At 38.6% G+C, this 16,781-nt stretch overlaps 1 protein-coding gene across 3 annotated transcripts in view; it reads right to left on the reverse strand.

The window, feature by feature from the left end:
• The window catches only part of SLC26A7 (solute carrier family 26 member 7), a 73,879-nt gene extending 65,155 nt beyond the window's left edge, over positions 1-8,724 (reverse strand). For all 3 annotated transcript variants that reach the window (XM_085305657.1, XM_085304853.1, XM_085304054.1), the window contains exon 1: positions 8,535-8,724. In XM_085305657.1, coding sequence (XP_085161783.1) covers positions 8,535-8,724 — 190 coding nt within the window. The remainder of the gene's footprint in view (positions 1-8,534) is intronic.
• Positions 8,725-16,781: the final 8,057 nt, after the last annotated feature.

Here is a 16,781-nt window from a genome sequence, read left to right on the forward strand (position 1 = left end):
GTATTTTTGTTCCCTAACTGCAAAGAGAATTGAGGTACCTGAATAAGTTATGTACACTAGTGCACTTATTCAAACAGACTAACTTTAGATACAATTTCTCTGTCGGTGAATTTAACTGCATGACAGAGGAAAAATTTGCATAGCCTTTTTCAGACAAACTCAGATTCCCTTTTCTTGCAGTCCATGACAGCCAGAGAAGCTTAAAAGTTGCAGGATTACCTACACAGCTTTTAGATGCTGTCTGTGTGGACAGTGACCACAGTTCTGCCTGCCAAAAGAAGAAAAAAAGTTCTAAATAGCTATCCAAAACCTAATGCTGAGTATACTATACTGAGTATATATAGTATACCTGAGATGGGTATACTATAAAGTAACCAACATTCATTGCATAAATCAAATCCTGACAGAAGGTACAAAGGTATTTGAAAAGATAAGACTGGATGAAGAAGGCTAGCAAAATGAACTAGTCAGAGATGGATCTATACCTTGATATAAATAAACGATACCAGGAAAGATCAGCTATGAAGGGCCTTAAAAGTACAGGCAAGTAATTTGCTTAGTGCAATAAAGAGTCACCACAGACTGTTAAAATGAGCTGAGCAGCTGCATTCTGAAAAATACAAAAATAAATAAATAAATAAAAGGATGATACCTTTATGAGATTTAGTGACACAGAAAGATTACTTCTTAATATTGTAATGCAAAGAAACTTCAGAAAAATTTAAACACAGCTTGATGAAAATATGCATCTCTTCCAAGCAGATGTTGTTGTCTGGTCACAAGACTAAGCAACAAACAGAATTCTGATATTACTGCAATAGCTCAATGGATGAGCTACAGAAAGGACAACATTAAGGTCATCTTTTAATTGTGTTAAAAATGAGCTGCTGACTACCTACAATGCCACAGTACACTGTGTAGGAAACACAATTTCAGTTTGGAAAGAAAAAAACAGATTATGAACTCATGAGTCATTTATATGGATATTGTAGTTGAATTTGTGTATGAGGTGAGGAGCATGAAACTGAAAGAAAAATCTTCATATGGTGACTGTAGACTAAAGACTGTGGGGTCTTTAATGAGTTACAAAGATAAGGGAAGAAAGGAATGAAGTACTAGCAGGAGAAGCAAGTGAAGGATGCATTTGTTTGTTGATTGTAAAGAACATTGCTCTAGTTTCTAAAAAAGCAGATTTTTGATAAACATTGGCAAATTAGATAGTGATTACCAAAACATGGAAGCTCATTTTTCTTATCTGTCTGTGAAAATATATATAGCCAACTTCAAGACTGGATGACAAAGTTCCTTTTAGATTCTAAGGCTGTTTTTCAACCCTAGCTAAATAYCAGAGTAAAAGTAATGATCCTGTGTTTGAAAAATGAGGTGTTGAGATCTATATTATTAAATGATAGTTTTGTGAGCTGGAACTAATGAAGCCTAGTTTCTCTTATTGATTTTGACTCATGGTTGACTGACTTTGCTGTGTGAGACTGTGCAAGCTCCAATTGAAGCTTTCCAGCAATCAAGGCTGGAAGGGCTTTTTTTCCTATGCTTTTAGAAGCATAATTGGTTCACATCTCTATTTCTCGGTCAAATTTTGTGGAAATTAGCAAAAGGAATCCAAAATTAGAGAACACACAGAGACAGTACAATTATTGTTGCTATATGCAAATGGGACAGAAGAGTTCTGCAGCAGCATTTTTAGCCATTATCTGAAGAAGAGGACAATGAAAGAACTACAACAACACTTGGAGAAAGCACTGAGAATGTGTGATTCATTTCAGCAATAACCAGAGTTGAGCCCTCTTTCAACACAAATGACATCACATATCGTGATAGCCCCAGGCTTTTCCTCTCCATCTCAATACCCTCTTCTATCCTCTCTCCCACACCCCAGTACCAGATCTACTGGTCATACTGAATACCACTAATCTATGAATTCCCTCTGAATAGTCACCCGTAACTTGGGCACATTCAAAATATGCTTTTGAATATAGTATCTGAAGCACAGCATCAAAAGATTTGCTCTCTGCAGAGGTTATTACATAATTTCTTATGTATTCTTCTATAATGATTTTTAAATCGGATAGTATTGTGAGAAACTAAGCACYGGATAACATCTTAGGACAAAGGCATAGGTGTTACCTCTAAGGCAAGGTAACTTTACCTTCTAACGATCCATTTCTTCCACACTGCACTGAGAAGTAGAGGTAGTTAAATATTCAGGTAGCACACACTTCTTGTACACCATTCCCAACCTCTGTCACCGCAGGACAGTTTCTCATTTATGTGTGTGGTGAGGGAAGATGTTTAACCCTAAAGTAAGTGATGTGTGAGCTCAAGTCATTCAATTTTCAAGTATCTAGCTTGGGTATCTTGCAGGAGTTTGAAGGCATTGACACTGAAAATCAAAAAATTAATGGTAGTAACTCTTAACAAATTAATCCAAAATAAAAGATGACAGWAGGAAAAGCYATTCTGAGCTAGTCTCTACTTTTGTAAAGGACTTTTGTTAGAGACAACATTATCTGCATATATTGATTGCTGTTCTTTAGCTTAATTTGCTCTTTTGTTTTTCTCCTTTATATAAAATAGACTGCAAAAACTGCTGTTGTATCTCAACKCTCCAGAAACAATTTCCAAAAATTCTAAGAGGAGCAGTTATAGCATTATCTTTGTTGCATTGACTATGACACATGGTTTAAGAGCAGCGATTTCCCTCTTTCCTTACTTCCCCTCCCTAAGAAAGAAAAGCCAACTATATTGTCTAAAATTGTTTAGGAATGGGAACATGGACGCATTACACCAAATCAGAGCAGTTGTCCATCCTAAATAGTCTGAACTTGGGCAATACCAGATGAAATTGTGAAAAACACAGCGGAGACCTTCCACAGTTATTCTCAAGCKGCTTCATTGTTCTCTACCTTGGAGAATGGGGATCTTATCATTTARAAAACTGATTAGCGCACTAATACAAATACAGTTTTTTTCATATACTTCACAGCTGTTTGAATTTTATTTAAACATATTGCTGCAACACCAAATGACACAGTGCTTTACATATCAATGATCAGTGATTTATAATTTTTCTTAACACTGCTAGAATTTCTGCCTTTCATTTTAATAAAGGATTTCTTCCTTTTTCTTGTAGGTGGAAGGAAAAACAGACACAATAAGAACTCTCAAAATTTGGGCACTTTTATCCTTCATCACAGAATCACAGAATCACAAAATGGTTGAGGTTGGAAGGGACCTCTGGAGGTCATYTAGTGCAGCCCCCCACAGCAAAGCAGGGTCACCTACAGCATGATAGACAGGACTGTGTTGAGGCTGGTTTTGAATGTCTAAGGATGGAGACTCCATAACCTCTCTTGCAATTCRTTCCAGTGCTCTGTCACTCGCACAGGAAAGAAGTTTTTCCTCATATCCAGGTGGAACTTGCTGTGTTCCAGTTTGAGCCCATTGCCTCTTGTCCTGTCGCATGGTACCACTGGAATAGCCCCATCCTCTTGACACCCCCCTTGAAGTATCTGATAAGACTCTCTCTCAGTCTTCTCTTCCCCAGGCTGAAGAGGCCCAGCTCTCGCAGCCGTTCCTCATAGGGCAGGTGCTCCAGCCCTCTCATCATCGTTGTAGCCCTACGCTGGACTCTCTCCAGTAGCTCCATGTCTYTCTTGTACTGGGGAGCCCAGAACTGGACACAGTGCTCGACGTGAGGCCTCACCAGGCTGAGTAGAGGGGCAGGATCATCTCCCTTGACCTGCTGGCAACACTCTTCCCAATGCACCCCAGGAGACCATTGGCCTTCTTGGCCACAAGGGCACATTGCTGGCTCATGGTCAACTTGTTGACTTCCAGGTCCTTCTCTGCAAAGATGCCTTCCAGCAGATCAGCCCCCAGCCTATACTGGTGCATGGGGTTATTCCCATTCCTCCTTAGATGCAGGACCCTGCACTTGTCTTTGGTGAACTTCATGAGGTTCCTCTCCATTCAAATCTCTAGCCTGTCAAGACCTCTCTGAATGGCAGCACAGCTTTCTGTATCAGCCTAGTTTGGTATCATCAGCAAACTTTCTGAGGAGGCACTCTGTCCTTTCATCCAGATCATTGATGAAGAAGTTGAAAGGATGGGACCCAGTACTGAGCCCTGCGGGACATTGCTAGCCACAGACCTCCAACTAGACTCTGCATCACCAATGACAGCCCTCTGAGCTCTGCCTTTCAGCCAGTTCTCAAGCCGCCTCACTGTCCACTCATTTAGCCTGCACTTCCTGAGCTTATCTAGGAGGATGTTATGGGAGACATATATCCATGCTGACTACTCCTGATCACCTTCTTTTCCTCCACATGCTTAGAGATGGCATGCTGGATGAGCTGTTCCATCACCTTTCCAGGGATGGAGGTGAGGCTGACCAGGCTGTAGTTTCCTGGGTCCTCCTTCTTGCCCTTTTTGAAGACTGGAGTGACACTGGCTTTCTTGCAGTCCTCATGCACCTCTCCTGGTCTCCATGACTGTTCAAAGATGATGGAGYGTGACCTAGCAATAACATCCACCCAGCTCCATCAACACTCATGGGTGCATTCCACAAGGGCCCATGGATTTGTGGGTGTCAAGTTTGCCTAAATGATCTCTATTCCGATCCTCCTTGACCAAGGGAAAGTCTTCCTTTCTCCAGACTTTCTCCCTCATKTCCAGGCTGCAGGATTCCTGAGGGCTGCCCTTAGCAGTGAAGACTGAAGCAAAGAAGGCATCCAGTAATTCTGCCTTCTCTGTATCCCTCGTCACTAGGGCCTCTGCCCCATTCAGTAGCRGGCCCACATTTTCCMTAGTCCTCCTCTTGCTACTGATGTATTTGAAGAAGCCCTTCTTGTTGTCCTTGACATCCCTTGCCCAATTTAATTCCAAATGGGCCTTTGCCTCCCTTGTCACATTCCTACATACTCTGACAACATTCCTATATTCTTGCCAAATGGCCTGTCCCTTTTTCCATATTCTCTGTACTTTCTTCTTCCGTTCAAGTTTTGCCAGGAGCTCCTTGCTCATCCATGCAAGAATCCAGTCCCCTTTCCTGGACTTCTAACTCATAGGGATGCACTGATCTTGAGGCTGGAGCAAGTAATACTTGAACACCAGCTCTCTTGGACCCTCCCCCTTCCTTCTAGGGTCCTAATCCATGAGATTCCTTTAAGTACATCCCTGAAGAGGCCAAAGTCCGCTCACCTGAAGTCCAAGGTTGCAATTCTACTTACTGTCTTGCTTCTGCCTTGCAGGAGCCTGAACTCCACTATCTCTTGGTCACTGAGGCCAAGGCTGCCTCCAGCCTTCATGTCTCCAACCAGTCCTTCCTTGTTTGTTGGTACAAAGTACAGCAGGACACCTTTCCTCATTGACTCCTCTACCACCTGTGTCAAAAAGTAATCATCAATGCTCTGCAGAAGCCTCCTGAACTGTTTGTGCCTGGCTGTGTTGTCTTTCCAGCAGATATCAGGGTGGATAAAGTCCCCCATGAGAGGGCCTGTGATTGTGAAGTTACTGTAGAAGGCYTCATCAACWWCTTCTTCCTGATCAGGTGGCCTGTAGTAAATACCCACAACAGTGTCACCCATGTTAGCCYRCCCTTTAGCCCTTACCCATAAGCTCTCGACTCACTCTTCATCAGCCTCTTGGCAGAACTTGATACACTCCAGTTGCTCTCTCACATAAAGAGMAACTCCACCACCTCACCTTCCTGGCCTGTCTTTCCTAAAAAGCACCTAGTGATCCATGACAGCATTCCAGTTATGCAAGCTACCCCACCATGTCTCTATAATTGCGATGAGATCATGGCCCTGCRACTGCATGCAGATCTCCAGTTCCTCCATTTTATTCCCCATGCTGYGTGCATTGGTGTASAGGCATTTCAGAGAAGAAATTGTGCATGCATGTTTCCCAGGAGGGGTGCAAGAGGATCCYGCATAGTCAAGTCTCATATGCGCYTCCCCAGCTGCATATGCCTACTGGAGGCATCCCCACTTGAGCCATGTTTTGTCAACTACCCTATCTTTATAACTCTCCCCTTCCCCCACCCTTCCTAGTTTAAAGCCCTCTTCACTAGGCAGGCCARACCTGTGGGCAAAGACATGTATGTCCTGCTTAGTGAGGTGGATCCCAACTTTTCCCATCAGTTGTTGATCTTCAAACAGGGTCCCACGATCATAGAAACCAAAACTCTGTGGCCAACAGCAGCGATGAGGCCAGTTGTTAATTTGGAAAATCCATCTACTCCTCCTCCCATCCTTCCTCATCATTGGCAGTATTGAGGATAAAATCACCTGGGCTCCCAGACCCTTGACCACCATCCTCATAGCTCTGAAATCTTCTTTGATCATTTCCAATTTGCCCTTGGTATCATTAGCGCCCACATGAAAGTGCAGAAGAGGGTAATAGTCTGACGTGTGGACAAGCCTTGGCAGCCTTTCCATGACTTCTCATATCCAAGCCCCTSGCAGGCAGCAAACCTCTCTAGACAAGAGCTCGGGCCATCAGGTAGATGCCTCTGTCCCCCGCAGCATGGAGTCACTCACAACAGTCACTCACTTCTTGTGGGTGTTCCCGCAAGGCACAGGGCCTGTCAACCCAGTCCTCGATTGCAAGTCCTCAGGAGGAGTAAGGGCCTTTCTCCTCCCACGAGAAGTGACCATTTTCCAGCCTTCTTCTGGGTCGAAACTTCTGACACAGCTGATGCAGCAACTCCAACAGGYGAATGTGCTTTGTGGAGTGTCGTGACCATGCTGGAGGAAGTGGGCACTTCTATGGCTAGAAACAAAGGTGCCGTCTTGTGCCTTCTTGCACCTTCTGCGCTAACTGCTGCGCAAACTGCTGCGTCTGTTTGCTGCCTCTGTTTGCTGTGCTCATGCTATATGACAAGTTGGACTTACTATTTTCTTGCATAACCCTCTCTCTGAARACATTAAAATAATATCCTGGTAACTGGATGAAAAGAGCTAATGCAAGCAGGATCTAAATAAATAAGTTGTATTCAGGCTAGAACATTACAAGTGTGAAAAAATATTTTGGTATCTAATTGTCCTTCTTTTTCATCCCCTAAAATCATTCTAAAGTATTGAGAAGGGAGGAGAGAGAAAGGGAAAACAGTTAGAAATAGAGAAGCATCTTAACATATTTGTTTTTAAGAAGTATATAATAATGTTAAGATAAAATTCTTTTTAGAATACACAAAAAAATCTAAAAAGTTTGAAAATAATATTTTCTAGTTTCAGCAGATCTTAAATTCATGTGATATTACTTCTGGGTACAAGACTCAACCAAGAAAATGTTGGCTAAACCTGCCAGCAGCATAGAACTTCTGTTAACTTAACATTTTTGATGGATTTCCACATACTGTTATTAGCAGCATTTTAATTACAATTGTTATACATGCATATACCAATGAAATTAGAAACTTCATACTGTTATGGTATTAAGGTTCTTAAAGTTAAATCATGCCAATGCAGATGTTCCTGATTAGCTTAAAAGCACAAATACTTACACAAACTGGTTGTTTCCAGCTCCAGTGTAATTCAATTAAAGGAATGCTTATAATTTAACATGAATGATAGCTAAGCATAGCTAATGTGGGAAATTGTAAAGAAATAATAWAAAATAACATGTATACATGTTTACACAAGGGAAGGTATCCATCTGAGGAARAGAAGAAGCTGTGATTTGCCTGAGACAAATATAAAATATTGCCAGAAGAAGGTAACACAATCAAAGACATACAAAAAGGAGAGCGAGAGAGAGAGAAAAAAGCATTTACTTCCCAGCAGCAATCACTTTACAAGTCCAGAAGTCCAGACTATGGGGGCTTTTCAGTTCCTGCTGGGGTTTTATTCCTGTTTTTTTTCCCCCTTTTTTCTAAGGCTGCCAAATGGAGTCTAGCTCCACCCCTACTTTGCATTACTGCTTGAAAAGAGGTGTGGTAGGTAACACTGCACAACCTGAAACCAGCACAGAAGCTGGAAGACACAAGCCCCGGGTGCAGGCAGAACCTTCCTATGGGTAATGGCCCTGGCAGAAGCCTCCTGCATGCACAAAATACTTGTAATTTTAACTGCGGCTCTCCAGCTTTCCATAGGTARTAGTATAATACCAAAGCTTGCTCCTAGAATAGAAGAGCATATCTTACAAACCATTTTGTATGTATATTTTGATTCCCATGTGAAACAGGGAAGGATGGTCATTTAGTTGATAATGTATTGTATATAACCATACACCATATTCTTCTATGATCTTCTATAATACATCTTTGAAAAAGTGTCAAAGGGACAGGATATAYAGAAACATTCCTGTTTACAGAAATCAGCTGTAATATATTTCTGTCCACATTCACACATCCATTACATACATCTAAGAATCTAACAATAGATATATTGTCTTTGTTTTAACCCAAGCTTTTAGATATTATTAAACAAGGAAAAAAAGTAAAAAGGAAATCTGACAGCAATTCAGCACAATYAGATTTTAAATATGAATCTCAAATGTGTTAACTGTACCTTGAGTCACCTGTTGAATGGCCAGCATCATCCCAGAAACTGTATCAGGAATCAGATTTTCCTTCCAGTTGTAGACAGGCACCCATTTCAAAATGGGCAGCCTTCTTACACACCACAGTTTGATATCTTCAACGCGAACAGCATGGATCTTCCTCCAGACTGCACTTCTTTTTCTTTCTGTCCCTGTCATTATTCCCACCTCCAAAAGAAGTTTCTTTTTCAGAAGAATGTACAATTGTAGAATCACCCTGATCTGGGTCAGTCTCCAGTTTTCTTAGATTTTACAGTTCCAAAACTATAGGGGAAAAAAGAAAAGGAAAAAAAAAAAAGAAAAAAGCACTTGGATTTCTGCAGCTCTTCTCTTCTACAGTCAATAAAACATATTAAATGTTTCACTCATATAAACAGCTATATGAAATGCAAAAATCATTTATAGTAAAGATAACATTTTGTGCTCTTTTCAAAAATTTGGTCTAGTCTCATGTTAGATTGTGATTCTTTCCAGTAACCTCCCGCCTTATATTCGCTGTAATGTTGTGCTTTTGGCCTCAGTCCAGTGGTAAAATGAGGTATTACTGGGTGTGTGTTCGATATAGGCTGGGCTATGCTAATGCGACCAGGAAGTGTCCAGCGAAGCATCTCCCTGCCAACCACACGAAAAACAGCTTTGGCTCTTTTGTGARGAAATTACTGCACAGAACTTTTCTTGCAGTATTTAGAGGGCATTAAGACCTCAATAACCCTAACAACAGCAAACTTAGTTTACTTCATTAACATGTTGTCTTCCAAATGACAGTAAAATAYTCATTTATATAGAAAAATCTGAACATCAGGTAGCAATAATTCCTGCTGAAAAACCTATACAGTTTCTTTTTGTAGACTGAAGTCTCAGACTCAGGTTTAAGAAGCTCCAAGAGCCGCGAAGAACGGCAAGCTGTCAGCTCCCTGGGTGACGTGCCGACAAAACCTGGGCCTGCGGCTCTTGTTCAAAGCTATTCCTTCCTACTCTTGGTGGTTTATTCAGCAAGGTACTCTCAGTGAAGATGGTTCGCCAAATAACTTTTTATCTTGTAGCAAATTCATGCACCTTGTTTCAGGTGCTCAAATACAAAGTGATAAGAGCATGGAAGAAGATTAGAAGTCAAGATATTTAAATGCCTCGTCCGTTACGGAGCAAGGACACGGTGGCATTCCTTTAAGATTTTTGGCTCTCTGGCTGGCAAAACAATATTATTATTTTGATTATTTATTGATTATTATATTATTTTGATTATATAATCAAAATATTATTAATAACGCTGCTGGATGTACTCTAAGCTTAACTTATAATTCAGTTTATACATTTTGAAAAGAACTAAAAAAACCACAAAAGAACTTTAAAGAAGTCAAACCTTTCATTCAAAAGCAGTAGGGAGAAAAGTGCAGAGGGAAATATTGGTAAGTATCTTTCAGATGGTGTCCACTGTCATGGCACTTCGAAAGAAATGGGAAAAAGGAAAAAAAAAGCAGAAAAAGATTGCGTAAGCAAGACCCTTATTCTGCCTAAATTCCCCAGTAAGATTATTTCAGCACACTTATTCTTTGCCCTGCCCGTCCTTTAAGCCTGCACACCTGTGCTAAAGAGGAGAAGAAAYGCATACTTACTTTGGTTCACTGTGAGAAACCCGCAGGACTGATTCCTCTCCTGTGTCCCTGAGTTTAGCTGCTGCRTTTAGCCATGCTGAAGCAGAACTGTATTGTGTCTCCTAACAGTGCAGTTCAAGGACGTATGAATCAAGGTCCTTCTACCTGCCAAGTGTTTCACAACACGGACCTTTCCCTAGTTTCAAATGACAAAAGTGGCAGGAATCATTCTAGCTCCAGGGAGAGTTACTCGGCTGAAAAGGGCTGCATATTTTTGAGGAAACATTCAATACATCTAACTGTAATAGTATTTAATGAGCCAAAATAATCCAAAATACATTTATAGATATAGGTATGTATTTACAAAAATATGGATACTTTTGTAAAAGAGAGTAACACTATTAAAAAAAAATACAGTTCACCAGAATGAATATTCTGAAATAGTAAAAATAAACTATTATGAAAACCAAATAAGCAAATAGGAACATACTTCCCATTCTTCACGCTTCTGGCATTAAAATGCTGGAACAGCTCGAGAAACTCTGTAACTGAGATTTTCCCACTTAGTACTTGCACAGTTAATAAATTTGGAAAGTTTTGGTCAATCCCAGGGAAGTAYCTGAATTCCTAGGATTAACTGTATCAACAGACTCTTTTCCATTACCAATAACAAGGGATGATTTCATCTATAGGTATGTGTGCATGCATGTGTGCAAACATCTTGCACTAAACTTTGACAATAAGCACTGTTAGAAGCACAAAAAACTCTGTATGCAAAGCCTTCAAACTTGGATTTTACTCCAAGATTTTACTACAAGGAGTAAAAGAGTGTGTTATCATTAAATCTGGAGTTTTTCAACATTGTCATTAGGCTTGAAAAACATTGTTCCTTGTAACTTTGAAATTAATAAAGTAATTTTAGGTAGCAATGACAGTAAACCAGATATCATTTGCTACCCTGCAGATAAAGGAATCAAAATATTTAAGTGAACCAGATGTACAGATATGCATAATAGCACACCTGTAGTACCCTACACAGAAATGCAATATTTGAATCTTAAAGAAACATCAAAAAATACCTTTCTAAATCACATCAGCATTCACGTTTAAACATTTTCACATCAGATAGCTATCATGAACCTATAAACCTGTATAAAACCCCTGACTGTGCAGATCTGTCCTACTTTAGACTGTACTGTAATGTATATGAGCCACCAGTAGTGTCAGTATCCTTTCCCAAAGCAGATGTATAAAACTTACAGTTTTCTGCAGTGCATAAAGAACTATTGTTTTTATGTATTTAAGTCAGTGTACATACATACCTGCACACACCGTTGTAAAGTAAGATTGCACACAATTAATGCGATCTTGTATAAGTAGAGTCTATTTTCAGATGAGTAATTCTTTTTCTGGACAACACACAATAGTGTGATTCCAGTAGTATACCAGGCTAAAACAGTAACTACCAGAAGGCAAAATTTAGAATATAGACAGTACATAAAAGAAAAGATTATTGCATTATAAATCAATTCCAGTGGACTTTTCAGACTTGGTTTAAAATATATTCACTGAAAAAATGGAGTAACCTCTGTTGGGGACAGTCTGTATTTTCATCAACTCCTCTAATATTTTCATATATATATATAAGTGGATATGGGGAGTTAGGATGCTTGATTCTCTGTTTCTAGCCTCAAAAGATAAAATCATGCTAACATCTTACCCCCTCCTAGACCTACAAAAGAAAAATTTCRGACAAACTGTAAACCAGAAGTCCTAATCCCCACTTTGTAAGGAAATGACTTTTATAGGAAATTGCAGGATTTTTGCATGAGAACTGCTTTTACTTTGAACATATTAGATTTTTCCATGTTTTAATCTTTACATAAACTGACAGGGAATTTCAAGAACTGTGGTTATGTTTACATCTGCTCACAGAAATTAAATAAAGTTACTAGCACCCAAGGCAGGTATAGATGCCATGATGGCAATAATGCGCTTTGCTCTTAGCAATTTTTCCCGGGAAGACAGATTCCCCAGGTCACTTACTAAATACGTGCAGACATACAAGATTAAATCAGTTAAACTTTGGGCTACCTAAACCTTTATTCCTGCTGAATAAAGGAGGAGCTCGCCCCATCTTTTCCACAGCAGTGGAAGAAATTTCAGTCCATCCTTGCCCTCTGTCCTGAACACTGATTTCTGTGAACTTAATTTTGATACTGCTATTCTTCCATCAAATTCAGATAAAAATGGCTAAAGGATGCAGAGGGTAAAAGACTTAAGAAAAAAAAAAGGACAGGCAGAAATGTTGGTCACATAAACTTTGTTTCTGTAAGAAATCTGGCTAAAATTCTATGAGAAATCATCTGAAAATGTCCAAATGCATTTAAGAAAACATAGCTGATTGGAAAATGGAAGTCACGTTTAAAATAAAGGGTGATATGTACTGGTTCAAACATACTAATCTGTGCAGTTCACACATGGCAGAACGTGGCACATCAGAATATTTTACAAGCTATTGGAATGATAAGAGGACGCTGAAAAACAGAAAAAAACACAAATAATGACAAAAAAACTTCAGAAAAGTGTTGCCTGAATTTTGAGAATTTGTAAAAAAAAAAAAAGAGAAAAAGAAAAAAAAAAGAAAACAAAAGCTGTAAATCATATGTATTACGTAAAATATTGAACTAGCCCAGAGAAGTTGCATCCTTTTAAGTATGCAAAGGATTTACTACCAAAAGTTAAGGAGCTTCTTCATCTGAAATTTTTCTTGCATCAAATCCAAACATAATTTTCAGACTCCAGAGTTTCCCAATATAGCTTCCAGCACCAGATGTAAAAAATCAAATTTATGTTTAGTAATACCTAACATTGAATACTTAAATGTGAATATAAATCAAAAAAAGACCAGATTCTTGCCCTTTAAAAAAAAACRTTACACTGAAAACCCCATTCCTTCCTGATACAGCTCTTTTAAGAAACACTGTGGCTTGACACTAATACCTCTTTTGCCATAGAGCAGTGGGAATTATCACATGATAAAGATGGACATCCAGGCAACACAAAAGTCAGATCGTAATTCAAATGGCTTCGGCTGAGCTTTAACATCTTATCTGTAAACGGGGTTTTCAACGCTGTTGAGTACGCTGTGCTGCACAGAAGTGCGTGAAGCAACACTGGCATCCAGTGGTTCTGCTCGGTACTTTCTTATTTTTAACCGTTGCAGGATCCAAGAACGCTGTCCGGGTCTGATTGCCTCCTTAGATAATGTTTTYTGAAGTGGATAATATTAACTACACAATTTAATAGCGAAGTATGTTAAAAATCACAGACGTGTAACAGCAGTAAAGKGTTGGTTCAGTACATTCCCGGTGTATTGGTAAGAAATTCCAGATAGCAGATCACCGACAGATTGGCAAGGTACTGAACCCTGCGTGCTGCTAATCCTTGGTACAGCCTGCCCCCAGCTAATCTCCCAAAGAAACACAGGAGTTCTTTAAAAAGTATCACATTAATCTCAGTTCCCAGAACGAGTGGTGATGAAACAAAATGCAAGCACAGAACAGGCAAAAGATCTRACGATGCAACCAACCTCTTAAGCTCCACTAATATATTTGTCTGCAAATAGATTGCTACTTGGTTGCTGTTAAAGGAAAGAAAATAGTTTAAAGTGATTGGGAAATAATATTAAATTATTTTAGTACATTTAAACTGAACATGAGCAAATTAACAGTCTCCGTCTTTTAAGGAAACTGCATCATATATTCCAAAAAGAAAAATCTAATTTTTCCCTTCTCTCCTAAAATTGTTTCTAGGAGCTGTTCAAAGTTCAGTATACCTTCACAGTAGCAAAAAAGCTACAGGTAAATCCTCTAGAATGGACTGGAAATGGAGATTTATGAACTCATAGATTTGAAAACTCTTCTTCATAGCCAAAATAAATAAATACATGCATACGTTCATACATACACACAGATACAATTATATTAAATATACAAATATTTTGTGGTAACCCTTAGCCTTGACATTTGTCCAAAGGAGATAAAAAGGACAAATGACCTGTTTAAGGTCTCAATATCAAAAATGCTTGCTGAAAAAATATTTAAGCCACAAACCTCAGTTTCTTATTATTATTTTGCTTATTTATGTGCTGACAGAATTCATGAACCAAATTTTGGGGGTTTTGAATGCAAAAATCAACCTGTAAGACAAAAACTGAAAGGAGATCATTTTAACTTTAGCAAAAAAATAGATCYGAGCTTGTAAGACCTGCTTTCATTGTGTATCTTACAGCTGGCCTGGGCTTTGCAAACTGTGAAATTAGACTAGGATAGTTGCACTGACTAGAAAATTGTTCACCAATTTCAATTCTAGCCTATAACTCAGGATAATAAGGTTCAAAACCTGCTCAGTCCAACTCTTCTTCAACTTAAAATCAGTGGGTATTGAGTACCTACCTGTATGAATATGATGTTCTCATTAACCACGGCACATTTAGGTACTCATTGACTATGGCTGGTCTTATCAGAGAATTGTTTGGGAACAGCTGTCATGAAATAAGCATTCCTGAAGAATTTTATCTCTAGATGTTCTTAGAATCATAGATTAATTTAAGTAGGAAGGAACCTGTGAAGGTCATCTAATCCAAACACTTCCTCAAACAAGGGGTAACTTCAAAGTCAGATCAAGTTGCTCAGGATCTTGTTCAGGAGAGTTTTGAAATTCTCCAAGGAGGGAGACACTACAAGCCGTGGGGGCAACCTATTCTTGAGCTTAATGGCTCTCAATGCAATTTTTTGCTGTTGTTGTTGTATCCAAAAAGAATTTCCTTTGCTGCTACTTATGACCTCTTCTCTGCCTGCTGCACAATTTTGAGAACAGACTCTGTTTTCTTTATTGCCATGCTTTATTTCTTCTTCATAAAAGAGAGTCCTTTGCTTCAGTTCAGGTTACTTTACTTTCAGGTGAACTCAGATAAATAACAAGGCAGCTTTATTAAAAAAGCAATCATGCATAGTTATTCAAAATGTTAATAGTCTTTTGTATTAATTATCAACATAACTCACTTCCAAGCCTTTAGATGCAAAAATACATTAAAGTAAACAGAACAAACGTCACTTTAGTCTCTGGAGTTGTAGTAATGTGTGATCAAAAAGAGAGCCACCCCAATGCCACAGTAATTCTACTGCCTGTGAGCGTGTTTAAAACAGGAAATCTTAAGTACGATCCCTGAAAATCATGAAAAGGAATCATTTAAAGAGTCATTTCACAGATAAATAGAATTAACTTCAAGTAAAAAGAAAAGAGTGCTGAAGCGTGATGTCTTTGTCTTTTTTGCTTCAAAAATGGTACCGAAGGAGTCACTTTGCTGTAGCCTGCCATGGTATTGTCTAAGCTTCTAAGTGAAGCAATGTGGGTAACATACAAAGTTTTTCACATTCTCTACTGCTGAGTGTTACGTTATGTTSTAACAGAGGGATGGACTACTAAATTGAAGAGTATCCCAATTTTTGTAGCCTTCCTTCAATCATAAGTTTTTGTTCTGACACTCTTACAGAGAAAAGTTTAAATAACAACATATCTTGCCTCTAGACCCTGCTGCAGATGAAACTCCTTTTTTTTTATATCCATGATAATCTCATCACACTCTCTTCTATGTGAAAACTTCTAAATATCTTATTACCCAGGCACTGTTCCTATGCACTGTGCTACTACTATGTATTTTACAGAGATACATCATTCAGTGCAAGCATTAGCTATAAAAATCTGCAATTTTATATTGTCCATGTACTTTACTCATAGGCTTAATTTCATCCAGCTGAAGTAGGTAGTTGATCACCTAAATGAAGAAACTAAGCTAATAGCAGCAGTATATTAATTCAGATCTGTGGGTTATCATAATGTAAATCATAAAAGTAATAGATTTTGCAACACATGATAGAAAAGTAGGCCATTCAAAAACAGCGGCCTGTAAAGTGTAATAGTTAAAATTTCGTAAATTAAATAATATCTTATTGCCTTCTGAAATAGTAAACCAAGGAAATTCTAAAATGGCAACCAAATGAATTCCACACAGCCCATGGAACAGCTAAAATAACTATTGAAAAAACTTGATCTTAAAATATTAACAAATTCACATAATACTTTATTTCCTCATTTTATTTTAAAATATCTAATCATGTATTTTTATGAGACTGCTACTCTGTAACATGCACACTTTACAAAAATGTATCAGTGCTTGTCATGAAGAATGTACAGTATGTACTAAAGAAAAACATGGTTCATTTTCAAACATGAGCCCAGAAAGGCTTAAATGCTTTTCTTTCCAAAAATTGTTATTACCAAACTGGCCAATAATCATCAGTAAGTACATATGAAAAGCCAGTGTATTGTTTGCAACGCTATTCCAATTGCTAAGAAATTAGCGATAAAAAATTCTGTGTTAATAGTAACCTGGATTGTAACATCAGATTTTACTCGTTCCAAAAACAAACCAGAACGATTTACACATAGGTGCAAGAACATAAGAACGTTGTTTTTCTAAACAGCTTTACTGCTGTAAAGGATAGTGACCTCAGAAAGCTCACACAGCAAACACTGGTACTGAACTATCTTGTTTAGGTC

Source organism: Rhea americana, unplaced genomic scaffold, assembly GCF_003343005.1.
Source record: "Rhea americana isolate MKP2758 unplaced genomic scaffold, rheAme1 scaffold_0, whole genome shotgun sequence".
In the NCBI taxonomy this organism is placed as follows: domain Eukaryota; kingdom Metazoa; phylum Chordata; class Aves; order Rheiformes; family Rheidae; genus Rhea; species Rhea americana.